This window comes from Loxodonta africana, chromosome 9 (genome assembly GCF_030014295.1).
Source record: "Loxodonta africana isolate mLoxAfr1 chromosome 9, mLoxAfr1.hap2, whole genome shotgun sequence".
In the NCBI taxonomy this organism is placed as follows: Eukaryota; Metazoa; Chordata; class Mammalia; order Proboscidea; family Elephantidae; genus Loxodonta; species Loxodonta africana.
In genome coordinates, this window is record NC_087350.1 from 64,196,976 (window position 1) to 64,222,908 (window position 25,933).

Below are 25,933 nucleotides of genomic sequence, written 5' to 3' on the forward strand. Positions count from 1 at the left end.
CAGAGTAGAACTGGCCCATAGGGTTTCCAAGGCTGTAATCTTTGCAGAAGATAACTGCCACATCTCTCTGTTGGTGGGTTCAACCATCGACCTTTTGGTTAGCAGCTGAGTGCTTTAACCACTGTGCCACCATGGTTTCTTGAATCTTCCAGAAAACCAAACCCATTGCCATCAAGTCTATTCCTACTTGTAGCAACTCTATAGGACAGAGTACAGCTGCCCCACGGGGTTTCCAAGGAGCTGCTGGTAGATTCAAACTGCTGACCTTTTGGTTAGCAGCTGAATGCTTAACCACTATGCCACCAGGGCTCCGGATCTTCCAAAGACACTGCAAAAATAGAATAATTTTTTTTCCTTGCAATTATTTTAATTGTACTTTGGATGAGGGTTTACAGAACAAACTAGTTTCTCATTAAACAGTACACATATTGTTTTATGACACTGGTTAACAACCCCACATGTCAACCCTCTCCCTTCTCGACCTTAGGTTCCCTATTACCAGCTTTCCTGTCCCCTCCTGCCTTCTCGTCCATGCCCCTGGGCTGTTGTGCCTCTTCAGTCTCGTTTTATTTTATGGGCCTGTCTAATCTTTGGATGAAGGGTGAACCTTGGGAGTGACTCCATTACTGAGCTAAAAGGGTATCTGGGGGCCATATTCTCAGGGTTTCTCTAGTCTCTGTCAGGCCAGTAAGTCTGATCTTTTTTTGTGAGTTAGAATTTTGTTCTGTTTTTCTCCAGCTCTGTCCAGGACCCTCTATTGTGATTGCTGTCAGACAGTCAGTGGTGGTAGCTGGGCACCATCTAGTTGTACTGGACTCAGTCTGGTGGAGGCCATGGTAGATGTGGTCCATTAGTCCCTTGGACTAATCCTTCTCTTGTGTCTTTAGTTTTCTTCATTCTTCCTTGCACCTGAAGGTGTGACACCAGTGGAGCATCTTAAATGGCCATGCACAGGCTTTTAAGACCCCAGACAAAAAGTAGAATAATTTTAATAAAAATGTTCCCTGCTTTAAAATGTTTGCAAGATAAGAACTTGAATTTTACTCCATGTGGCCTGGCTCGCATATATGGGTTGGAAAGCAGTAAGAACTACCATTTATCAAGCTTCTACCTTAGGCTTTACTGTCTAGCACTTTGCACAGACTGTCTCATTTCCAACGATCCTTGCAGAAGATAGTCCTATCCCTGTTTTTTAGAGGAGAAAGCTGAGGCTTACAGAGGTAAATTAACTTGCCCAAGGTTACATAGCTAAAGTGAGCAGCAAAGCAAGAATTCAAATCCTGGCCGTTGGATTCCAGAGCCTCGGCTCTTGGCCACTGCAGCAGTGTTTTCCTTGCCTGATCATTAAGAACGACTTGGGAGGGAGAAAGGGGGAAATGCTTCTTAGAAATGTAGGTTTCTGGTCTCCACCCCAGCTGAATCAGAATTTCCTGAATCAGAATTTCCACTGGTGTGGTAAATACAAAAGTCATAGGCTTTCAAGTCTCCCTGCTGTGTTCACCTCCCTGTTCCACTGGGCCTTAGGCCAAATTACCTCTCAGCCTCGACCCCTTCACCTGGAGTGATGAAAACAGACTGCCTACTTCTAAATCCTGGCTCTGCCACTTACTAGCTGGGTGACTAAATTCTCAGTGCCTCAGCTTCCTCCTCTTAGTTTCTACCTCATGGTGAGGTTAAATGAGTTAATGTTTGTAAAATCCTTAGAATACTGCCTGGCATCTGATAACCATAATATATTTGTTAAATTAAAAAAGGGAAAATACCAGCTTTTGTGACTTGGCGAGCTCTGAAGATTGTTGAAATGAGAGCAATCGATTGCCTACTGAGTCTTTATCATGCTCTCTAGGGAAAAAAGCCCTCAGTACTCTAATAGCCTAAAACGTATTACCACATTTAAGAGACTGTATCAAGCTCAAGAGGTTGCCAATCAACCATGGAGATGCCCATCTCAGCCATGCCCCAGGGAGGGAGGCTTAGCTGGTCTGGACTTACAGATGGATGCATGAGGCTCCATCACAAGACTACACTGACGTTTAAAATCTGACATCTGTTGTGATGCTTGTGTAAGAAGTGGCATGGCGGAGGGTTCTGACCTGCTCTTAACTCCAGCAAGGGGGAAGGAGTATCAAGATCAACAGCCCAAGGCTGATTCCTGTGAAACAGGCCAGACATACCTCCTCTCTCCAACATTTTTACCAACTCTGACACCAACCGTCCCTACTACAGCACTCTCTTATTTCTCTGCTGGGTTTGATAGATCGTTGCAGTGGCCATACAGAACTCACAGATTATACTCACAGTTACGCAGCTTACTAGGGAAGTAACAGGTTACAGTTCTGGTCCAGGAAAGCTCAGGATACAGTTCTTTGATCAGGACAGCTTCTTCTTAGCCATGCGGCAGGCAGGCCTCTTTCAGGCCCTTGGCCCCTTGGGCCTCTTGGGCTGGCCTGGCCTCTGCTCTGCTTGGGCAAATGTTACAAAGCTCTTTTAGCTCCCCTGATAAGTCCCCAGAGGCACCCCACTCTGCCAGGAAGCCTCCTGGCCAAAGGTGCTCAGCTCTCTTGCTCCATGGACTGGCACACCCACTATAACTACCTTGCTCCATGGGCCAAGGAGCCTACTGCACCATCTCCTGCCAGTCTCCTGGTTCTGCTGCCTCTGCTGAGAGTTTCTCTGCCACTGCTTCTTGTCGTCTCTCATCGTCTCCAGCGTTACTGGTCTCTGTCTCCTGTGTCTAGGAGGTTTCAGCGAAGGGATCCTGGGTCCAAAGGACGCTTTCCACTTGTGGCTCTTCTTTCTTGGTGGTCATAAGTCCCCCCATCCGCCTCTGGGATGGCTCATTTTAAGCCTAGCAGGATGGCAAAACTGACCAATCCCCTCGTTAGGATTCTATACCCCTTATTTGCATGGTCCTACCCCACAAGGGAAACCCTGGTCATGTAGTATAGTGGTTAAGTGCTATGGCTGCTAACCAAAAGGTCAGAATTCAAATCCACCAGGCGCTCCTTGGAAACCCTACAGGGCAGTTCTACTCTGTCCTGTAAGCTCGCTATGAGTCAGAATTGGCTCAATGGCAATGGGAATGGACCCCCACAAGGGTGCCATGCACCTTATTTTGCATTATTAGCAAGCTATCAATCCCCTTGGTGGGCCATAAGGCCCTCATTTGCATAGCCCCACCCAATTATTTGATGGGAGTTACAAGACCATGGTGAGAAAGGCCATATAAAAGTGATCCATTGCACTGCAGCTGGGCAGGTTTCCAGTTCCCTTGTAAGTCTGCATACATGGGTAGAATGCACCGGACAATCCTGAAAGTGTCACATACTCTACTTTCTGTGACAGGTATTTCTTGTTGTAAATTTAGAAGTGATTTTTATATCTTTGCTTCTAACCTCAGGGAGAGAAGATGCTAATAATCGTGCCAACATGCTGTTTACAACCCATGTTGACAGTTAACTTTTCTCATAGTGGACACCTAACTAATATTTGTTACATGAATGAAAGAACGACTGTTGACTAAGCTGGTGTTCTGGGATGTCTATCTGTGGGCACAGTGTTTCAGGGCTGGGTTTCCCTGAGCAAAGCTGTCATCTCTAGCCTTTGTCATCTCTAGCCTTCGTAGCAGATCACCCTCTGACAACCCTGCAGACAGTCCTGCCATCTCCACCCCACTCGTCCCCTGTAGTTGTAAGGGTCACTTACATGTGTTTGCTGTTAGTGTGAGAAGAAACAGAACAGTCACAGATTGTCTAAAAATACAGATTTATTAAAATGCATTTTAATTCCCAAAGCTTAAGATCATCTTTTCATCTAGCCCACGAGCTACAGCAGTATATAGCAGTGTGACCCTAGACAAGTGCTTTTCTCTCTTTGGGTCTCTGTTTCCTTCTCTGTAAGTGAAGAGGTTCAGATATCAGGAAAGTTCCCTTTAATTCTAAAAATGTAACAGCTTTGGTTTGCATATCGCATCTTCAGTCAGTACTCCCTGTGGCTTAATCAGTATTTTCAGTGAATGAATCATGTTTCCCCACCAGATTACTGTGGGTGAGCAGTAATTAATAGAGAGCACTATTAAATATTGAATATTGTTAAATGTGGTTCTCTGTTCCGCATTAAGACCACGAAGAGCTTCCCAGACATCTAGGCCCATTAGATTGTCTTCCTCCTGCAAACAGTGCAGCCTGCTGGGAGGAGCTCAGTGCATCCAGAGTGAGTCAGGAGGCTTGACAACAGTCCTGTGTCTCTGCCTTTAATCTGCTGTCACTCATTCTCCCTCCAAAAAAGGGAAACAGGTCTCGGCAGATGCTGCCATCCATCATAAATAAAATGAAATAATTTCATTAGAAATTTTGTCTTGTATTAACGTGCTAAATTGTCAACCGGGAGCTCGATGGGGAAAAAGAAATCTTACTGTGTCAACATGATTCATAGAACGAAGAGACAATCTTCCTGTATTCCAAAGACAGAAAGGTGAGAAAAAGGAGCCAGCTTAGTTTCTGTCCCCCCAAAGACAGAAGAGGTCAAGAAGTCCCATGGAAGATGCTCCTTTAAGATAAGGCACAAATCAGGAGAGCAGATGGTATCCAGGTTCCCCACCCTTCATCACACAGGCCCCGCATCACTGTCTTGAGGATCTTTGGAGATGCTTAAAAATTTTGAGTCTCAGAGAAATCATTAGGCGTTCAGCAACCCTGCCCCAGGTTCTGTTCTCTCCTTTCTCCCTTTGGCCATAATATAGCCTTTTTAAGGCAAAAAAAAAAGACTAGCCCTGGGCCCTGTGCAGGCTGGCTGAAGAGGGAGGTAGCTGCAATGGCTTCTGAACTCCAGGGAGCAAGAGCTGACTTGAGCTGAAAGCTTTCAGAGTTGGGGAGCAAGGTGAGGAACAGCTATTAGAAGAGCGAGCAGACAAAGGGCTGCAAGTACAATGTCTAGGGGAAAAGGAGCCCCAGCTCCCTCTAGCCCTGGTGCCTGCACATCTCCTGCTGGCTATACCATGTTGAGAAGTGGGTAGGCTAGGTAGTAGCCCACAGCTGAGCCCAGGACCACGCCGAGGAAAATCCAGGTGTTGTAGGACATTACAGCCAGCATCATAAAGTAGCCGATGACCACCTGAGCGACGTGGATTAGAGACTGGCCAAAGTGACACAAAAACCACCTAGACGTGTAGAAGAATAAAGTTAATGTTGGTGATGAACTGGAGGCTGGGAGTCAATGTCAGGGACTAAAAAGCAGCTGAGTTACAGGACCAGCTTATTTATAGTTGTATACATAACCAAGGAGAGTTTTCTTTTTATACAGACATATCAGAAGCCATTGATGGAGAAAGGAAAGGGACTTGTATGAGGAGCCTAGGATAATCATTTTTATTACCACATTTAGCAATGAACTTCCTGGCATCCGAGGCAGAAAGGAAAATGATAGGATATGTAATCTAACTTGTCTGATAAGGGCCGACATAAAATTATTAGTAAGGCAGATTTCTCTGAATCTATGTGGGAGGCAATGACAATGGAAAGAGCATGGACGTTGGTGCCATTTCAATTCCTAGTTCTGACACTTGCTAATTGTGGCCTAAGGTAAGTGTCTTATCCTCTCTGAACTTAAGTTTCCTCATCAGTAAGATGGCTGGTAATAGAGTAGGCAGGCTAGAGGCTACAGATGAGGCTAGAGCTAGAGAGAGGGTAAAATGGGGACCCTAAATGGTTGGCCTATCAAAGTGGGAAGGGAAGACGAAAGGGGTAGAAAGGGTGCCCCCCCCCCCAAATTGGATGTATTGCTGACGGCATCTTTTGTCATTTGCTTAGGGCAGCTGCAGATCCCCTCCTGGATGACCTAAGAAAGCCTAGCGAGATTTGGGGGAGGGCTAGGTGGCCACCCCTCTAGCTAAAGGAAGGCCTGCACCGGAAGAATTGTAAAGATCACACTTCCCCCAAAGAAATCCCGAGCCTGCCAAGTGGCTGTTAATAGAGCTGAGAGCTTTGGACTGGGCATCAGGAGACCTGAATTCTAGTTCACCTTACTACTTACTAACTGTAAGCACTTGGGCAAACCCTGGTCCTTACCTTTCTGTGAAGTAGGGCTAATGCTCTCTGACCCCAGCTACTCCTCGGGGTGAATGTGAGGACCCAGTGCCCACTCCCCACCCCCAGTGCCTGTTACCTGCGGCGAGTTCTGTTGACTGTGGGCAAATCTGAGCCTGCCGATTCCTGGTCTGTCTCCTCCATGAGCTCCTGGTCAATGAGGGCTGGCAGGCTCTCCAGATCATGGTGGAGCAGCTTGACTTTACCAACCTTGATGCCTTCATACAACACAGCCAGGAGCAGGACTACCACCACTGAAAGGGCCATGCCTGCCAAAGAAGGTCGAGTTGTAGAGATCTTGCGGGGCAGCACTGCTTCCATCCAGCAGCCTCCCCTGGGGACTGGTGCAGGTGGCAGAAGGGACTTCCACCCATTTCCTCTGAATCCACTCCATCTGCCTCTCTCTGGCATCTTCTTCTCCACGCTTGTTGAGCTCTGAACTTCATTGTCTCTTTTCCCCTCCAGACCTTTCTTGGTGGGTTTGGCCTGCTAAGTGTGGCTTTGAGATCCAGGAAGAGAAGCTGCCTGGAAAAGCCAGGGGCTGAAGATAAAGCAGAAGCCATACACCACCATCCCACCCATCCCCTCAATGGTCTGCACAAATCTCTGTTGTGTCTTCTTATTAAGGGAAAGGTATGCATAGCAAGGTCCTATTTACATGTATGTACACAAAAACTGAAAGACTGAAAAAAGAATATACAGCAGAGGAGTAATAGTTACCTCAGCATGGTAGGATACCTACTTTCTTCTCACTTAATTTTCTAAAGTTCCTACAGTGAGTATTTATTATTTTCATGATAGGAAAAAACCCAATAAGATATTTTATAGAAAACATTAAGTGCTTCAACATTAGAAGCCCTAATTCATAGCATAAACAGAATATAAACCATAACAATACACAAACACCAGAAGTAAGCTAGATAACTGGGATTTTCTAAAAATGAAACATGCTCATCAAAAGATTTCACCAAAAGAGAACCTACAGACTGGGAAAAAGTTTTTGGCTATGACAAATACAACAAAGGTCTAATCTCTAAAATCTATAGGAAAATCCAACACCTCTACAACAAAAAGATAAATACTCCAGTTAAAAAATGGGCAAAGGATATGAACAGACACTTCACCAAAGAAGACATTCAGGCGGCTAACAGACACATGAGGACATGCTTGTGATCACTAGCCATTAGAGAAATGCAAATCAAAACTATGAGATACCATCTCACCCTGAAATTACTCCCATGAATCAAAAAAACAGAAAATAACAAATGTTGGAGAGGCTGCGGGGAGACTGGAACTCTTACGCATTGCTGGTGGTAATATGAAATGGTATAACCGTTTTGGAAAATGATACAGCACTTTCTTAAAAAGCTAGAAATAGAAATACCATATGATCCAGCAGTCCCACTCCTAAGAATATATTCTAGAGAAACGAGCTGTCACAGGAATAGACATATGCACACGCATGTTCACTGCACCATTATTCACAGTAGCAAAAGATGGAAACAAGTTAAGTGCCCATCAACAGATGAATGGATAAACAAAACTATGGTACATACACACAATGGAACACTATGCAACGATAAAGAACAATGGTGAATCTGGGAGTGGTCTCACAACAGGGATAAACCTGGAGGGCATTATGCTGAGTGAAATAAGTCAATCACAAAAGGACAAATACTGTATGAGACTACTATTATAAAACTCATGAAAAGGTTTACACACAAAAAGAATCTCTGATGAGGGGAAGGGCGAAAAACAGTAACTAGGCAATAGATAAGTGGTAACTTTGGTGAAGGGTAAGACAGTACACAATACTGGGGAAGCCAGCACAACTTGACCAAGGCAAGGTCATGGAAGCTTCAGAGACACATCCAAACTCCCTAAGGGACTGAACTGGGCTGGGGGTTGGGGACCATGGTCTTGGGGGACATCTAGTTCAATTAGCATAACATAGTTTATAAAGAAAATGTTCTACTTTGGTGAGGAGCATCTGGGGTCTTCAAAGTTTGTAAGCGGCTATCTAAGATAGTCCACTGGTCCCACCCCAGCTGCAGGAAGGCATAATGAAGAAAACCAAAGACACAAGGAAAAGATTAGTCCAAAGGACTAATGGACCACAACTACCACAGCCTCCACCAGACTGAATCCAGCACAACTAGATGGTGCTCAGCTACCACAACCGACTGCTCTGATAGGGATCACAACAGAGGGTCCCAGACAGAGATGGAGAAAAATGTAGAAGAAAATTCTAACTCACAAAAAAAGACCAGACTTACTGGTCTGACAGAGACTGGAGAAACCCTGAAAGTATGGCCCCTGGGCACTCTTTTAACTGAGTATTGAAGTCATTTCTGAGGTTCACCCTTCATCCAAAGATTAGACAGGGCCATAAAACAAAAAGAGACTAAATGGACACACCAACCCAGGGGCAAGGACGAGAAGGCAGGAGGGGACAGGAAAGCTGGCAATGGGGAACCCAAGGTCAAGAAGGGGAGAGTGCTGACATATTGTGGTATTGGCAACCAGTGTCACAAAACAATATGTGTATTAACTGTTTAATGAGAAACTAATTTGCTCTGTAAACCTTCATCTAATACATAATTTAAAAAAAAATAATAAACAAAATGTTAAGTGATTACTAGAGCTGTTGTGTAAAATGAACTATTACTTGCTACTTTTATAAGTAGAGGAAATAATAAATGGTCTGGCTATAGTATCTTATTGAGCTCCCAAAAAGAAATCATCTGCAGGTTTTTAAAATATAAAATTACAGGTAATTCTACACACATGATAAAAAAAAAATTCAAATAGTGCAAAAGAGTATACAGTGAAAAGTCCCCCTCCCACTCCAGTCTTGCAGAACCCCAGCCCCCTCCCCAGACAAAGTTCTGTTAGCAATATGTTGTGTAGCCTTCTAGGGGTACTCAATACACATATAAACATTTGTCTAAATGACAGCATCCTATCTATGCATAATCTTCCTCATCCTGACTTCATCACCCAACTGTACCTTGCATATGGGTTCCCCTTAACACACACAGATCTACCTTATTTTTTCCAATGGCTTCATAATATCTGTGATAGATTATGTTTTCCAAAGACAGCCATCACAATATATGCTACCGACATGCACTTACAGTGTTATGTCAACACTTCTGCCACCAGTTGATAGGGTCCATGTCCCCACCCCTTTAACCTGGGCAGACATTTGTGAATGTTTCAACTAATAAAGGTGGAAGTAATGATATGTGACATCCAAGGCTGGTTTTAAAAATGCCATGCACTTCTATCTTATTCTCTCACGACACTTACTCTTGAACTCAGTCATGGCCGTGAGGAAGCCTAGTCCATACAGATGCCCCATGCAGATGTTCCAGCCAACAACCCCAGCTGAGGTCCTAGCTAACAACCAGCATCAACCACTACATATGACAATGATGACTCCAGCTCCAGCCACTGTCTGGCTACACGTGCATGAGAGACCTCAAGGCAAGGACCACTTGGCTGAGCCCAGTCAACTCACAGAACATTGAGCGAGAATAATGACTGTTGTTCTCGTCCACTAGCTTATGAAGTGATTTGTTACTCAACAATAAGATAACCAGAATGGTTTAGCCATAATTTATTTGATCATTTTCTGCAATGATGGGCATTTGGGCTGCTTCCAGGATACTTTTAAGATGAAAAATACCTTCATCATGAGTTAGTGTCCAACCCCACCCTTTCAAGTCAAAGGAATTCTCTTTCCTTTCAAACTGGTGTCTCATCTGAGCTCCAAGCCTTCAGTAGCTGCTCAGGACTTCTGAGCTGGTGCTAGACAATGAACCCTGGGTGTGGGAGGGATCAGGAGGCAACAGGTCTTGACCTAGTTCTGGCTCTAATACTTACTCACTGTGTGATCCTGGATGGGTCACTCACCCTTCTGGGCTTCAGCTCCCACCCTTGTAATACCGGAAAAAGCTGCCTTCCCGGCCTCCCTCTCTGGGCCTTTGTGAGGATGAGTGAAATGTGGAGCTGAGAACCTTCTGATTTCTGAAGGTGGTGGTTGCAAAAGGAATTTTTAATGCAAAGCTTCTGCTCAGTGCTTATGCAAGAGAGTCAGCTTCCTTACATTCCCACAGAGCATAGCAACAAGGAGACCCTGGGCTCTCTACAAGCTTGGAGCCACCAGGTCAGGTTTGGGCTCCCCCATTCTTACCTGTAGGACTGTGGACATTCCAGAAATCAAACAGAAGCACCACCTCATTTGAGAAGATGAAATGCATCTGAAAGAGATGGGACTTTGTATCACAGGGGGCTTAGAGCAGTGGAAGGCGTGGTCCCTAATGCCCTCCAGCAGCTTCCTCAGGGAGCACAGAAACATGGGGCCAATAAAGATCATCAGGGCCAACTGAGGTCAGACAGGGTGGGGACCTACCCAAGGTCCCACAGTGGGTCAGCAACACAGCTCTAAGTGAGCTGACCCTGCTCTAGGTGGAAGTGAAGGTTGGGTAGTGTCCACCCCCCACCCCCGCCCCCAACCCGGGGCCAGCCAAGCTCAGGATTGTGCAGTGGCCTCAGGCTCAAGGGCTTTGTATACATTACCTCATTTCAGTCTCACAACAATCTTGTGTGACACAGACCATTAGAGCCATTTTACAGGAAGGAAAACTGGGGAAACTAGGCTCAGAGAAGTTAAGTAAGTTACTAAAGGTCACAAAGCTAGTAAGTTGGTAGAGCTGAGATTCAAACATGTGTCTAGATGGATGCAAAAGCCCTGTGCATTCCAGTACACAATGCTGCTTCCCATCTCCAAGAAAGGAGGATGAGATAGGAACTGCATGGTGATTTTAAATGCCCCCCCCAGGCTTAATGAATGCATTTGGCAAGACTGAGACCAGATGGATCGATCAGTTAAATCACCCTCTCAGGGAAGACTCCCCCCCAAGTCATCAGGTAAGACCTCCCCAGCCAGCAGAAGCAGCTCGCAAACACCCCCCAGGGCTCACTCAGCAAAGGAGATCCTGGAGGAGTTCGGTCAGCGGGTAGAAGCCTTTGCCTTCTAAGAAAATGGCCAAATATTAGAATCCTCCAATGTCAGAACCAGAAGTGCCCTGGAGAATTTTTAGTTCCCTGGCTTTCAATTTTTTTTTTTTTTTCAGGGAATACTTCGTTCCGATAAAATTTTACTTATAACTAATTCCATTACATAAAACACAAAACAAAGGGCTCTGGGTGAAGAGGAAAGAGGGATCTGAGCTCTGTTGAAACTGAAGTTTGAAAAAACTGACTTGGTCCAACTACGGCCCCCTCTCCACCCCCTATCTTATTTCCTTATAGGAAAATGAGTCCTAAATGAGGAAGGGGCTTGCCCAAGACCTCATAAGAAGCCTAGTCACTCTCAGCTTAAGCAATTTGTGTTCAAGGACAGACGATCAAGAGAGAAGCTGTGGGTTCTCATGATGTCTGTGGGGGCCACCAGTTCTTAAAGGAAGTTCAAGCTGAGCAGCCTTCAGTGGGTGGGGTGCAGGGATGGCAGATTGGCTGCCACTCCACCAGGAAGCTGCGCCACTTAGAACAATGTTTCTCTGCCTGGCGCCTGGGATGTTCTATGGTCCCCTGGAAACCAGAATCACAGAACTCCAAACTTTCTTTAGAGCTGACAGCCCCAAACCATGGGCCATACGTTTTCTAACTTTCTTCACTCCCTTGCTCTCAAAATTCAGGATCACAGTAAATAGTAAATTGAGTCTAGGATTTGGGGTGAGACAGATCTATCAATCAAGGCCTCTCTCAGAGTCTCAGTTTCTTCCTAGGGTTGCTGGGAAAAAACATTTGTGAAGCCATCCACACAAGGTGACTCACAGTAAGTGCTCCATAAACCCAAGTATGCCCATGCAGGTCAAAGCAGGAGGGGCTGTAGAGAGTGTTCCAAGGCAAAACCACAGGATATTAAGGGGTACTCTGAAAAATGGATTCTGTGGTCAAGTGAGTTTGGGAAAAACTGGAATTAGGTAAAATAAAGATTAACAGTTGTCTTTGCTACTTTAGAAACTTTTTTTTTTTTTCCTGTCTTGCTGAACATCCTGCGGGAGAGTGTCTCATGAAAGATCTTTTGGGAAGTGCTCGTCTAGAACAACCCTCTCTTTTCATATTTGGGAGAAAAATGATACAAGCTAGTACTTACTAAGCACTTTGTGCCAGGCCCTATTCCAAAAATGTTACTTACATCTTAATTCATTTGCTTATAAGAGGAAATTACTCTTCTTCGCCCTACTTTATAGATGAGAAACAGAGGCACGGAGGGTTTAAGTAACGTGCCAAGGTTGCATAGCTAGGATTTCACCTCAGCAGCCTGGCTTCAGATTCTGTGCTCTCAACCGTCCCACCACACAGCCACTCAGGACGGCACATGGAGCCCCAGGGGCAGCCACGGCATGGCCAAGGTCACACAGTGAGTCAGTGGCAGCGTCAGGACTAGAACCCAGGTCTTCCTAACAGCCACTCATTTGACACAGAGGCACTAAGATGTGAAGATATGAGCCCACTGTATTTTGCAATACTAGAGAAGATAGCCTAGATTCAATACTAGAGATTGTCTTTCGGTCATTAGTTTTAACATTTTGGAAAGAAGATGTAAAAAACAGCCGAAGAGGCAGATATAGCCACTTTGGAGAAGAGAAGGAAAGCAACTGGGGGTGGGATGAAATATATAAGGATAGTGGGCCTCAGCCTTGTTCCCACAGCTATGCTCAGCCCCTCCCAAGGATGGTCAATAGCCACGAGTCATAACTGGTTGGTATTTTCTGGAGAAAGACAAAGAGCTCAAATTAAATGAACAAAGGAAACAAACAAGGACCAACCTGGGGATTGGAAGGTAAGGCCACAGCTCAGAGGAATATAGCTGGAAAATAAGACAAAAAGGCAGAGAGAAAGGGGTGGGAAAGAAGGTCACTGGGGTAGAAGACAGGTGTGGATGAGCAGCTACTGCTATACCTGGATCTACAAAGGCACAGTAAGTTCCAGGTGAATTGCTGGGTGAGCGGAATGTGCCCTGGCCTGCGAGACCAGAGGCCTTATCCTGGCTTTAGCCTGTCTCTGTGGTACAGTTACAAGCCCTGAGATGGCAAATGACAGAGTGAGGAGGGACGGCGTCTCCTGAGAATCTCCAGGGCCCTTATTAAAAATGCAGATTCCTGGGCCTCTTCAGACCCCTAAACCGGAACTCATAAATGGAGCCACAAAAGGCGGGACAAACACAAGACTTTAGCAAGTCCCCTTTAGGGAATTCTGATACTCACTACAGTGTGTCATAGCTTGAACAGAGGCAGCAAAGCCGAGTGGTCAAGGCAAGGGCACGGACTCTGAAGCCACACGGCCTGGATTTGCCTCCCAGCTCCATGACCTTGAGCTACTGACATACAGCAGGGCCCCTCTGGTTCTGTCTCCTTATCGGCAAAATGGGGATGGGACTTGATGAACCCTTTCTGTTGGTTTAGCCTCACTCTCACAGGCCTTGTTAAATTGGTGCAGACAGGCTCCCAGCTTGAGCTTCACTCCTATCCTAAAACTCCAATTAAAAAAAAAAAAAAAAATGGCCACCAGTCAAAAATGAGTGTGCCTCTCGGTTTCCAGGTTGGATGGAGACCTCATTCGTGCTTCTGCTCAATCCCTGAGTTCAGACTTGGATTCTGTAACTTTGGGCGTGGTTGTTGTTGTTGGGTGCTTTCATGTCGTTTTCAACTCATAGCAACCCCATGTGACTGAGTAGAATAGGTTTTTCTAGGGTTTTCTAGGCTGTAATCTTTATGGGAGCAGATCACCAGGTCTTTCTCCGTGGAACTGCTGAGTGGGTTCGAACTGCCAACATTTTAGTTAGCAGCCCAGTGCTTAATCACCGTACCACCAGGGCTTCTTTTAGGTTTGGTGGTGGTGGTGGTGGTGGTGGTGTTGAGGGCTGCCAAATCAATTCCAACTCATAGTGATCCCATGTGACAGAGCGGAATCGCCCTATAGGGTTTTCTTGACTGTAATCTTTCCGAAAGCAGACTGCCATGTCTTTCTCCTGCAGAGCCGCTGGGTGGGTTCGAACTGCCATTCCAAGCACCCGAGCTTGGTAGAGAACAGGAAACAGACTTGCCTGTTCTACTCCCTGCACTCAGCAAACAGGCCTTTCAGGGTCTGCTTCATGTCATCAACCCTTGCCTGGGCCTACACAGGGGCCCACCACATTGGAGGTTCTGGGTCTGCAGGACAGAAATGTAAAACCACCTGACCCAACAGAACAGCTATGCAGCTGCGTCTGCTGAGGGCCTGCATGTGCCTGCACTATGCTTACTTTCTAGTCTTTACCTCAGTCATCCCCAAGGCATCTCTGCCAGGTGGGTACTATTATTAACCTTCTTAAACAAACAAGGAATGCACAGAGAGGCCCACTGATCTGCCCAAGGTCACTAGCAATCAGGTAACCGCAGCCAAAGATTTTTCTGGCAAGCTTGTGCTAGTTCTCAAACCTCAGGAGGCATGACAAACACCCTGCGTGTTTCTGAGGCAGCTGTCTGTGGGGCCACAATTTGAGAAATCGTCTGAACCATGATGCCTCCCAGTAAGGACTGGTCAAGTAAATTATGTCATGGTCTCGAAAAGGAAACCTATGCTGAAGAATTTAAAAATAAAAAACAGCCCCTCCTCCAGTATTATTAAAGCGAAAGTGCACATTGCAAAAAGTTGACACAGTGCCAAAAAGAAAGTAAAAATCATTTTGAGTCCTTACTACCCATAGATAGTTCCATTAGGATTTCAAAAAGATTTGCTGACATGGAAAAATGTTCACAAACGTTGATATGCAAAAACGAATAGGTACAGGAAACAACCTGAATGTCTATCAGTAGATGAATGGATACACAAAATATGGCATATACATACAATGGAATATTCCTCAGCCATAGAGAGAAATGAAGTCCTGATACATGCTACGACATGAACGAACCTTGAAAACATGCAGGGTGAAGTCAGTTGGTCACAAAAGGACAAATACTGTATGATCTCACTTCTGAAAAAGGCAAATGTATAGAGACCAAAGTTTCTTTGTGGTTACCAGGGGTGAGAGGGTGGGAGAAAGGGAGATCTTTGCTTAGGGGGCACTGAGTTTCTGTTAATGGTGGTAGAAAATTCAGAAATGGGTAGTGGTAATGGTTATACAACGTGATGAATGCAATCTGTGATACTAAATTGTACGTGTAAAAAAAAAATGTTGAATTGGCAAATGCTTTGTTACATATATTTTTATCACAATTAAAAAAACAAACAAACAGGTACAAATAATTCTGTGAAACTCCACTCACACTAGAGGCAGGCTCATTCAGCTTTAGCAGAAGCCTCCAGCACCATTCCAGCAGCTGAATGAGGGTGGGGGTGGGGGAGTAGGCCATAACTCTGAGTCCACTTGGTAAAGCAGCTGGTATGAATGGAATGTCCCTCAAACCAAAACCAAACCACTGCCATCAAGTTGATTTTGATTCATAGCAACCCTACAGTACAGAGTAGAACCATCCCATAGGGTTTCTGAGGCTGTAAAAAATTTTTTTTAATTGTGCTTTAAGGGAAAGTTTACAGTTCAAGTTAGTTTCCCATTCAAAAATTTATACACACATTGTTATGTGACCCTAGTTGCTCTCCCTATAATGTGACAGCACACTCCTCCTTTCTACCCCAGATTTCCCGTGTCCATTCAACCAGCTCCTGTCCCTTTTTGCCTTCTCACCTCACCTCCAGACAGGAGCTGCCAAGGCTGTAAATCTTTATGGAAGCAGACTGCCACATCTTTCTCCCTCGGAGCGGCTGGTGGGTTCTAACTGCTGACCTTTCGGTTAGCAGCCAAGCACTTAACCACTGCACCATCAGGGCTTCTTGGAATGTGTCCAGTGGCTAATTAATCAGATAAGGAGGTTCCATAACTGGCTTCTTCGTATCAGCCTTGGGCCTGGGCCAGCTCTCTCTGGAGCCCAAAAGAGTCAAGACACTTTTGCAGTAGACCCAGACACAGAACAACAGAGTTGCTTCAACCAACAAACATTTACTTTTGTTGTGCCATAGATGTGCAGGCCCTGGAGATACAGAGATGAATGAGACAAGTCCTTGGTCCTTATGGAGCTAACAATCTAATAGGGGAGACAGAGAAGCGGGCAGTTACAATAAAACATATAAAGTCAGAGAGAGAGGCACAGTGGAGGCTGGAGGTGCGGAGGATGAAGCTACCTGGGATATATACCTAACTCAGCCAGAGAGACAGGTGGCTAGGACAGCTTCTAAACCAGGAGAGACAGGAGTCAGCCAAGGGGAAGAGGGAGGACACAGAGAATGTTCAAAGCTCAAGTGCTGGAAGAGTGTTTCTGGCCATTCACTGGGGAGTCGAAAGCCCGGGTAGGGTCAAAGACTCACCTAAGGTCCCTTAGCCTACCCTAACCAATTCCGACTCGCGGCAGCCCCATGTGTGTCAGAGTGGAACTGTGCTCCATAGGATTTCCAACAGCTGATTTTTCAGAAGCAGACCAGGCTTTTCTTTTGAGGTGCATCTGGGTAGCCTCAAACCTACAACCTTTCAGTTCGGCCCGAATGGGTTAACCATTTGCACCACCCAGGGACTCACTCCCAGCCTGTTCTACTCTTGCCTTTTCACTACAGAAAAAGATTCAAACCGACACATACTAGCTTAAGGGAAGCGACTTGGGGCTGCAGTTTTCAATGAAGCAGCTTTGTGGTCAGATATACATGGCCCTAATCATGTTTTCGCACTTGGGATGAATCTCAGCTGCTAGCAGCTGAGTTTAACATATCTGCCCTTTATTCAGGGCCCCACCCTGGGGGGTGGGGGAGGTGCAGTTGTGAAGGAGGGAGCAATCCATGGGACTTGTTTTCTTCTTTATTTTCTCATTTGGGGTTACTTACACTTTGAGAAGATTCATTTATAAACGAAACAGTTTAAGGAAAGAGGAAAGTCCCATCTTGCCGCTGACTGGCTGGGGAACTTCTTACAAGCTCTTTCCATCTATTTCCTCTTTTAGACGACTGGCAAGGGCTGGGGTGGGCCTTTAACTAAACGACCTGTACTGTCTTCCTTATCGTCTTCCTGTATCTTAAATTCTATGACGTTATTCATAGGGCGAAGAAAATGACATGATTTCTTCAAACACCAAAGAGTCTTGCCAAGTTTGCACTCTCTCCAGCCCAGGTGAACCCTACCGAGAAAAATAGCTTATCTGAGATGCTATTTTTCTGCCCCAACCTGTAGGGAAGGCGGCAAGCAGATGGATGTTTTTTCCTAAAAGAAACAGACTACAAACTTGCCAAGGGCGAGGAATGGGTCCTGGGCTGTGTACTCCGTGCGTGAGCGTCGGGCCGCAAGCTGAAATGCGTTGAGGCTTTTCTCTCGGAGGAAGCCGTTCCCGAATCTCCCTGTTCCCCAAGTCACTGCCCTCCAGCCACCCTGCCCGGGCGCTGGTCAGAGCCCCCGAATTCGTCCCTCTTCACCTGCCCGCGCCACGCCCTCGTGCCGCGCCACAGCTGGTGCTCAATAACTGCTCGAGCTGGACTGGCATGTGCCCCAGCAGGAGGGACCAATAAAAAAGAAATATCCAAAGCCACCTGCGGCATCCCCCCAACCTTGTTCCCGCTGCCAACACAGCCCTCGCCAGTCCTGGGCAAGGGGTTTCGAGGTTTTCGCGGTGTCCCGGCCGCTGCTGGGGGGGAACCCGCCCCGGCGACCCCTCCCGTGTTAACCTCTCTCGGACGCGCGCGGGACTCACCGCCATAGTGAGCGCGCTGGGCGGTGCGGGTGCCGAGTCCGCTGGCTCGCGCCTCGTAGCTTGCTGTCAGTCCCGCCGCCGCCCTAGTGATCGCAGCTGGGCCGAACTGACCACGTGGGGGGCGAGGCGGACGCGCGGGCGCCTGGGAGTTGTGGTTCTTAGGGCGCGCCCCGCCCCGGGAGCGCACCTACTAGATCCGCACTCACCGGCTGACCTGCGGAGGGCGCCGCGTTCCCAGAGATCCAACCAAGCACTGCGGGGCTACCATGTGCGTTGTTTGGCCCCTTACTGTTTTGCACTTGACTTGGTCTTCTTAATTACCATAAAAATGTTCATCGCTCAGTAAAACGTGCTTATTATAATAAACCATGCGAAACGTAATACATATTGAGTTGAAAATTAAAAAGTCCATTCTATGGGTATAACAGCAACAAATTAGGAGTAAATAAAATCATACCACAGATTTTTTAATGTAGCCATTAAAAGATGTACCCGTTAAAAAATACAGTACATATTAATTGTGAATAAGTTGTACACCTGTAAAAAGTTGTATTGGCAAAAGTTTTGTGTAGATACATTTACACCAAAAACAACAAAAGAGTAGCTGCTGAGGCTTGTTTTTACACAATCAAACATCTCATGGAATTTGGTTCCTTGATTTGGAGGTTTAGGGTCATGGTTTCATGGGACATCCCAGTTAATTGGCCTAATAACATGTTAAGTACTTGTGTTCTACTTCCTAGTTCGTAGTGCCTGGAGTCTTAAAAGCTTGCAAGCAGACATCCAAGTCATAATAATTGGTCTCTGTTCTCCTGGAGCAACAGAGAAAGAAGGAGAATCAGGAATAAACTCGAAACCCTTTGCCATTCAGTAGATTCTCACTCATATCGACCCTATAGGACAGAGTAGAATGGTCCCATAGGGTTTCCAAGGCTGTAAATCTTTACAGAACCAGACTGCTACATCTTTCTCCTGTGGAGCAGCTGGTGGGTTCAGATCATGCATCTTTTAGTTCGCAGCTGAGAGCTTAACCACTGTGCCACCAGCGCTCCTTAGAGTCAGGAATGGGAGGAGAAAATGGAATGTGTGGCTAATTGCCTCCATGAATAACTGCCTCCTTTGCCATGAGACCAAAAGAACTAAATGGTGCCTGGTTACCATTACTGAACATTTTGATCAAAGATTCTATAGACCAATTCTGATCAAAAGGGGGAAAATGTATAAACAGAATTCCAATTACATGAACTCTAGACTTTCTGGAGCCATGAATGAACCCCTGAAACTATTGCCCTAAAATAGTCTTTAAACCTTAAACCAAAAATATCCCCCGAAGTCTTCTTAAAACCAAACAGTGGTTTAGCTTACTTAACTAGCAAAGAATGTCTGCCTTGAGTAATATGCTCTTTTAATATCCATCTAAAAAAAATTTTTTTTTTATATGGGATCAGATTCACAACAGAAACTGAAAAGGTTAGATAGGAACTTTAAGGGACAGTGAGTTTATGTTAATGAAGGAGGAACAACTCAGAAGGAAGATGAGAGTGGTTATACAACTCGAAGAATGTAATTTTCATTTGTATTGTTCCTTGGATTACTAGGGTGGTAGGCTTCTTTTACTTCTATTTTTGAGTATTGCCTGTCCGTTTCCTTGACCCAGTTTTTTCTTGGGGAGTTTTTCAAGATGAGGGACTTTGTTGATGTTAGGCGCTGTTGAGTCGGTTCTGACTCACAGCAAGCCTATGTACAACAGAACAAAACACTGCCTGGTCCTGCGCCATCCTCACAATCATTGCTATGTTTGAGTCCATTGTTGCAGCCACTGTGCCAGTCCATCTTGCCGAAAGTCTTCCTCTTTTCCACTGACCCTGTGCCCTCCCAAGCGTGATGTCCTTCTCCAGGGACTGGTCCCTCCTGATAATATGTCCAAAGTACATGAGAGAAGTCTTGCCATCCTCACTTCCAAGGAGCACCCTGGCTGTACTTCTTCTAAGATAGACTTGTTCATTCTTCTGGAAGTCCGTGATATATTCAATATTCTTTGCCAACACCGTAATTCAAAGGCATCAATTCTTCTTCAGTCTCCCTTATTCATTGTCCAGCTTTTGCACACTTATGTGGTGATTGAAAATATCATGGCTTGGGTCAGGTGCACCTTAGTCCTCAAAGTGACATCTTGTCACTTTGTCAGTCTTCCTAAGAGAGGCTCCTTAAAGAAACCTTACCAGATACAGTATTAGCAGACATTGAGCCTGGAGTCTGATCTTAAACGGTCAAGTATTGGCTATAGGACTTTAGGCTTTATTTATAGCTTTATTTTTCTGAGCCTCAGGTTCCTGGTTGGTAAAATGGAAATAATAACAGGATAGAATATATGTCAAAGGAGGGTTGTAAGGCTTAATTGGGAAAATGTTAAATTCTCAGCATAGACCCTGGGAGTGGCGCTGGCTAAATAAATGGTAGCCATTATTATCATTAAACCTCAAAAACCAAACCCGTTGCCATCAAGTCGATTCTGACTCACAGTGACCCTATAGGACAGAATAGAACTGTCCCATAGGGTTTCCAAGAGTGGCTGGTAGATTCGAACTGCTGACCTTTTGGTTAGCAGCTGAGCTCTTAACCACTGCGCCACCAGGGCTCCTTATTATCATTAGCAGCAAAAATTTCCATCCTGTTGGAGGAAGCAGGCTGCAAAGGTCAAGCAACTTGCTTAAGGTCACACAGCTTCTAAGAGCCTCAGTCTGAAAGCTGTTGGGAGGCTGAGGGGGCAGTCAGGGCTGGGCAGTCTTGGGAAAGAATAGGAGATAGGCACTGTGAGGGGCTCAGGGAGGCAGAGCTGCTGCTGTGGGGTGATGAGCTAGGCCGTGGGGCAGCAACGGGGAGAAGGGCTACGGGCATATTTGAAGCCTCTGGGCCCTGAAAGATAGGAGGGATTTGGTGATTTGGGGCTACTTTTTCACTTCTTTGGGCCTTACCTGGGAAGCAAGAATAAGAAGACTTGACCTTTGCACAAGCTGGCTTCTGTGGCCCCCTTGTTGAAGGATCTACAATACAGTCTTAGTCATTTGACTGTTTCTCTTGGCTTTGTCACAATCTGATGACCTTCACACTTGTTTCTGACTTCCTCATGTGTGTTATGGTTGCAACACTTGACCTCAAAGTCCTAAAGTGCCTCTTTTCTTTCTGAGCCACCCAGACTCCCCTTCTCTGGCCCCCCAGCAGAGAACTGGGCACAGAACACAGAATCCCAGCTCATAAGATCATATCACAACCGGCCATGGCAGGACTTCTTTCCGGATTCTATATTTTGATAGCCTATGGACTCCCTTCCTCCTGAGGAACAACGGAGATTCTATCCTTGTCTTTTCAGCATGCACTGAGAACCCCTGAGACAGAATCCCCACTCAGGACAAATGGTGCTGTACTGCCTAGACAGGGGAGGAGGCCTGTAACTTGGATGCCCAGCTCGTCCTGTGATCAGTTGGTCAAGGGGAAATCTGACCGGTCACTTCTCCTTCTGAAGCACTATAGAGGACCTTGAGGTCTGATAAAAAGACCACATGCACAAAATGTTATTCCTGCAGAATAACTGGTCGTGGCGTGCAGATAAAGCTGTGTGACCCCGAGAACACCACCGTCCCTCTCTGAGCCCTAGTTTCCCCATTTGTATAGTGAGACATGGAATGGATGACCTCTAACTGCCACTTCATCTGCTGACAATCTGTGCTTATAAGTGAACTTAAGGGTGGAGTTGAACACTCACTTTTAAGACTTTTGCATGTTTTCCATGGAGCTCAGCCTCTTATGTTCTCCCACATGATGCTGCTATTATCTTTATGCCATGACTGGCATTATGTATCTACTCTGTGTGGCACAGGGAGAGTGTGCTAAGTTAAGACTGGGCAGAGCATGAAGAGTATGTGTGTATGTAGTGGCCTTTGTGCTGGTGGGGCCGAAGAAAGCAGGTGCCAGGCTGTCCACAATCCAAAACCCAGAGGCCATGTTTCAAGTCAGGACTTTATTCTGGAACAAGAGCCACAAAAAGATTGATTTCCCCCCTCAATCTATTTTCTTTTGTTTTGTTTTTTGTGTGTGTGTTTTTAAGGTTCCTAACAGCACACAACAAAAACAATTTATGTTTTACTCCTTGCATTTTTTTTTCTTTCCCAAATGTCATGTTCTTAGTGAGGCCTACCCTGATGACCCTATTTAAATCTGCAATCCTCCTGGTACCTCTAGTCCTTCTCACTTTGCTTTATTTTTTTCTATAGTACTTACCACCTTGAAGCCTACTATTTAATTAATTTATTATCTCTTTCTCTCCACTCAAAAGGAAGCTCAATGAGAACAGGAATTTCTGCTTTTTTTGTTCAGGAAGGTATCCCTAGTCCCTAAAAGAGTGCCTGTCACGTAGTAGACAGTCACTATTTGTTTAGTGAATGAATGCATCCAAATAGGCAGTTGCTCTGTGCTTCATTGCTTCAGAGGAAGGAAGTGGCAGATGAAACAGAAGCAGCCTCTGAGATGTGGTGGTGGTGTTTTCCATGAGAGTTGTGGCAGGTTTGGGACCATTTGCAGAAATGAGAAGAGAATGTCTGAAGAAGAAGAGCTGGTCTGTCTGCCCGCCCTCCCCCATCTACCCCCCAGGCTACTTCAGTCTGAAGGAAGGAGCAAGAACTCTTGATTTTAGAGCAGAAGGGCTAGGGCCAGCTGTCCAGGGGGTCCCTAGGGGAAAATCTCAGAAGGAATGGCAGCAGCGTGGTCCCAGTGTGGGCAAGGGGCAACAGAGACACCAAGAGGCCTAGCAGGCCAGGACAAAGATGAACAAACCCAAGCATGACCCCTGCCTCATGACTTCACAGACCTGGGGCACAGATCAGAGACAATCGATCGCATAAAGATAAGACCCATTTACAGTGGATTTAAAAAGTGAGAGCTCCTTCAGGAAGCCCCAGACTTGAGTTGTGAGGTCTTAGGACAACTCAACCAGAAAAGAGGCAGATGAGTGATAAGACTTCAGCCCTCTCCATTTTCCCTGTATGGTCTGTGAGTATCTTTCACTGCTCACTGAGAGCATTTAGATTGACCTGATTCCTCTTGTGTAAACATGGAGCTGGGTCCACATTGACAATTCCCTGTAACCACTCTCCCTCTATTTGCAAAGGCTCTCGCTGTCTTCCTGAATTCTTGCAACAATCCAGGGGCGAGAAAGGCAGAGGTGACCACCACAGAGAGCAAGTAGGACTTATCAAGGTCCACAGTTGAGTCAGTGACAGACCCAGGCCTCCCAACTTACCCCTTCCCAACTCCAGGAGGCTGTGAGCAGTTGCTGCATTCTCAAACTAGCATGTACAGGATGCAAGATGAGACCCCAACTATGGTGGGGAAAGGGGCATCCCCTGTTCCCCAGAGAAGTTGAAATATTTAACCCAAATATACCTGAAGAACTTGCTGGAAAAACTCCAATAAGGACCTTGAGATCTTACGCCCCACTTGCATGGCGATTTTAAACCATATCCACAAATTCTGTGACACTCCTCCCATTGAGAAGTGGGGCCCTTGTTCCCTCTGGGCCAACCTTAAGGACTCATCACAATCAACAGAACGCAGAAGAAGTGAAGCTGCATAACTTCTGAGGCTAGGTCACAAAAGCAACGCAATTTCCAGCTTGTGTATTAGGCCGCTCACTTTTTTTTTTTTTTACTCTAATTTAGATGAGGAACGAATTAGTTTCTCATTAAACAATTCATACACATATTGTTTTGTGACTTTGGTTGCCACCGCCTGACATGTTAACATTCTCCTCTACCTTGGGTTCCCCATTATCAGCTTTCCTGTCCCCTCCTGCCTTCTAGTTAGAAGGGTAGCCAGGGGGCATACTCTCAGGGTTTCTCCAGTCTCTGTCAGACCAGTAAGTCTGGTCTTTTTTTTTAAATTGTACTTTAGGTGAAGGTTTACAGAGGAAACTAGCTTCTCATTACACAATTATTACACATTTTTTTTTTTGTGACACTGGTTGCCAACCCCACAACATGTCAACACTCTCCCCTTCTCGACCTGGGTTCCCTATTACCAGCTTTCCTGTCCCGTCTTGCCTTCTAGTCCTTGCTCCTGAACTGGTGTGCCCATTTAGTCTCATTTTGTTTTATGGGCCTGTCTAATCTTTAGCTGAAGGGTGAACCTCAGGAGTAACTTCATTACTGAGATATAAGGGTGTCTGGGGGCCATATTCTTGGGGTTTCTCTTGTCTCTCTCAGACCATTAAATTTGATTTTCTTTTTTTGTGAGTTAGAATTTTGTTCTACTTTTTTCTCCTGCTCTGTCCAGGAGCCTCTATTGTGATTCCTGTCAGAGCAGTTGGTGGTGGTAGCTGGGCACCACCTAGTTGTGCTGGACTCAGTCTGGTGGAGGTTGTGGTAGTTGTGGTCCATTAGTCCTTTGGATTAATCTTTCCCTTGTGTCTTTGGTTTTCCTCATTCTCCTTTGCTCCAGACAGAGTGAGACCAGTGGAGTTGTTCAGGTGGCTGCTCACAAGCTTTTAAGACCCAGACGCTACTCACCAAAGTAGGATGTAGAACATTTTCTTTATGAACTATGTTATGCCAGTTGAGCTTGATGGCCCCCGAGACCATGGTCCCCACAGCCCTTAGCCCAGTAATTTGGTCCCTCAGGGAGTTTGGATGTATCTACGGAGCTTCCAGGGCCTTGCCTTAGACAGGTTGTGCTGGTTTCCCCAGCCAGTATTGTGTACTGTCTTACCCTTCACCAAAGTTACCACTTATCTATTGTCTATTTAGCGTTTTTCCATCCCCATCCCTCCCCTCCCTCATAACCACCAAAGATTGTTTCTTTCTGTGTGTAAACCTTTTCATGATTTTTATAGTAGTGTTCTCATACAATATTTGTCCTTCCGTGATCGACTTATTTCATTCAGCACAATGCCTTCCAGATTCATCCATGTTGTGAGATGATTTGCAGATTCATCATGGTTCTTTATTGTTGCATAGTACTCCATTGTCTGTATGTACCATAGTTTGTTTATCCATTCATCTGTTGATGGGCACTTAGATTGTTTCCATCTTTTTGCAATGAACACGGGTGTGCATATGTCTATTCATGTGGTGGCTCTTATGTCTGTAGGATTTATTACTAGGAGTGAGATTGCTGGATCATATGGTATTTGTATTTTTAACTTTGTAAGGAAGCACCATATCATTTTCCAAAATGGTCGTACTATTTTGCATTCCCACCAGCAGTGCATAAGAGTTCTAATCTCCCTGCAGCCTCTCCAACATTTATTATTTTCTTTTTCTTGATTTGTGCCAGTAATATCAGGGCAAGATGGTATCTCATTGTAGTTTTGATTTGTATTTCCTAATGGCTAGTGGTCACAAGCATTTCCTCATATGTCTGTTGGCTGCTCAAATGTCTTCTTTGGTGAAGTGTCTGTTCATATCCTTTGCCCATTTTCTAATTGCAGTATTTGTCTTTTTGTTGTAGAGGTGTCCAATTTTCCTGTAGATTTTAGAGACTAGAGCTTTGTCAGATTTGTCATAGCCAAAATTTTTTTCCCAGTCTTTAGGTTCTGTTTTGACTCTTATGGTGGAGTCTTTTGATGAGCATAAGTGTTCAGTTTTTAGAAGATCTCAGTTATCTAGTTTATCTTCTCGTGTTTATGTATGTTAGTTATGGTGTGTATCCTGTTAATGCCATGTATTAGGGCCTATAGCGTTGACTCTATCTTTTCTTCTATGATCTTTATCAATTTTGGTTTTCTATTTAGGTCTTTAATCCATTTTGAAGAAGTTTTTGTGTATGGTGTGATGTATGAGCCCCCCCCTTTTTTTTTTCTTTGCATATGGACACCCAGTTTTGACAGCACCATTTGTTAAAAAAAAACTGTCTTTTCCCTAGCTGATGGACTTTGGGCCTTTGTGGAAGATCAGGTGAGTAGTACTGGTGTCAGCTCTTCTCTGAATGTTTGGTAGAATTCTCCAGTGAAGCTGTTTCTGAGCCAGGGCTTTTTTTGTGTTGGGAGCTTTTTTTTTTTTTTTTTCCTTTTCAATC

At 45.3% G+C, this 25,933-nt stretch overlaps 1 protein-coding gene across 1 annotated transcript; it reads right to left on the reverse strand.

Moving 5' to 3' along the window:
* Positions 1 to 3,748: 3,748 nt before the first annotated feature.
* SLC31A2 (solute carrier family 31 member 2) lies at positions 3,749 to 17,987 on the reverse strand. Its single transcript, XM_003407516.4, has 4 exons — positions 17,867 to 17,987; positions 10,282 to 10,348; positions 6,163 to 6,352; positions 3,749 to 5,158 (listed from the first exon to the last, which is right to left on the reverse strand). The coding sequence occupies exons 1-4, from the start codon at positions 17,870 to 17,872 to the stop codon at positions 4,990 to 4,992; spliced, it is 432 nt and encodes a 143-aa protein (XP_003407564.2). The 5' UTR covers positions 17,873 to 17,987; the 3' UTR covers positions 3,749 to 4,989.
* Positions 17,988 to 25,933: the final 7,946 nt, after the last annotated feature.

What these genes read in the sequence shown, in the direction of transcription:
- SLC31A2 (XM_003407516.4), bottom strand. An exon ending in GAATGTCCACAGTCCTACAG is followed by an intron (nt 6,353 to 10,281) that starts GTAAGAATGGGG and finishes CTTCTTTGGCAG; the next exon opens with GCATGGCCCTTTCAGTGGTG. An exon ending in GTCAACAGAACTCGCCGCAG is followed by an intron (nt 5,159 to 6,162) that starts GTAACAGGCACT and finishes CTACACGTCTAG; the next exon opens with GTGGTTTTTGTGTCACTTTG.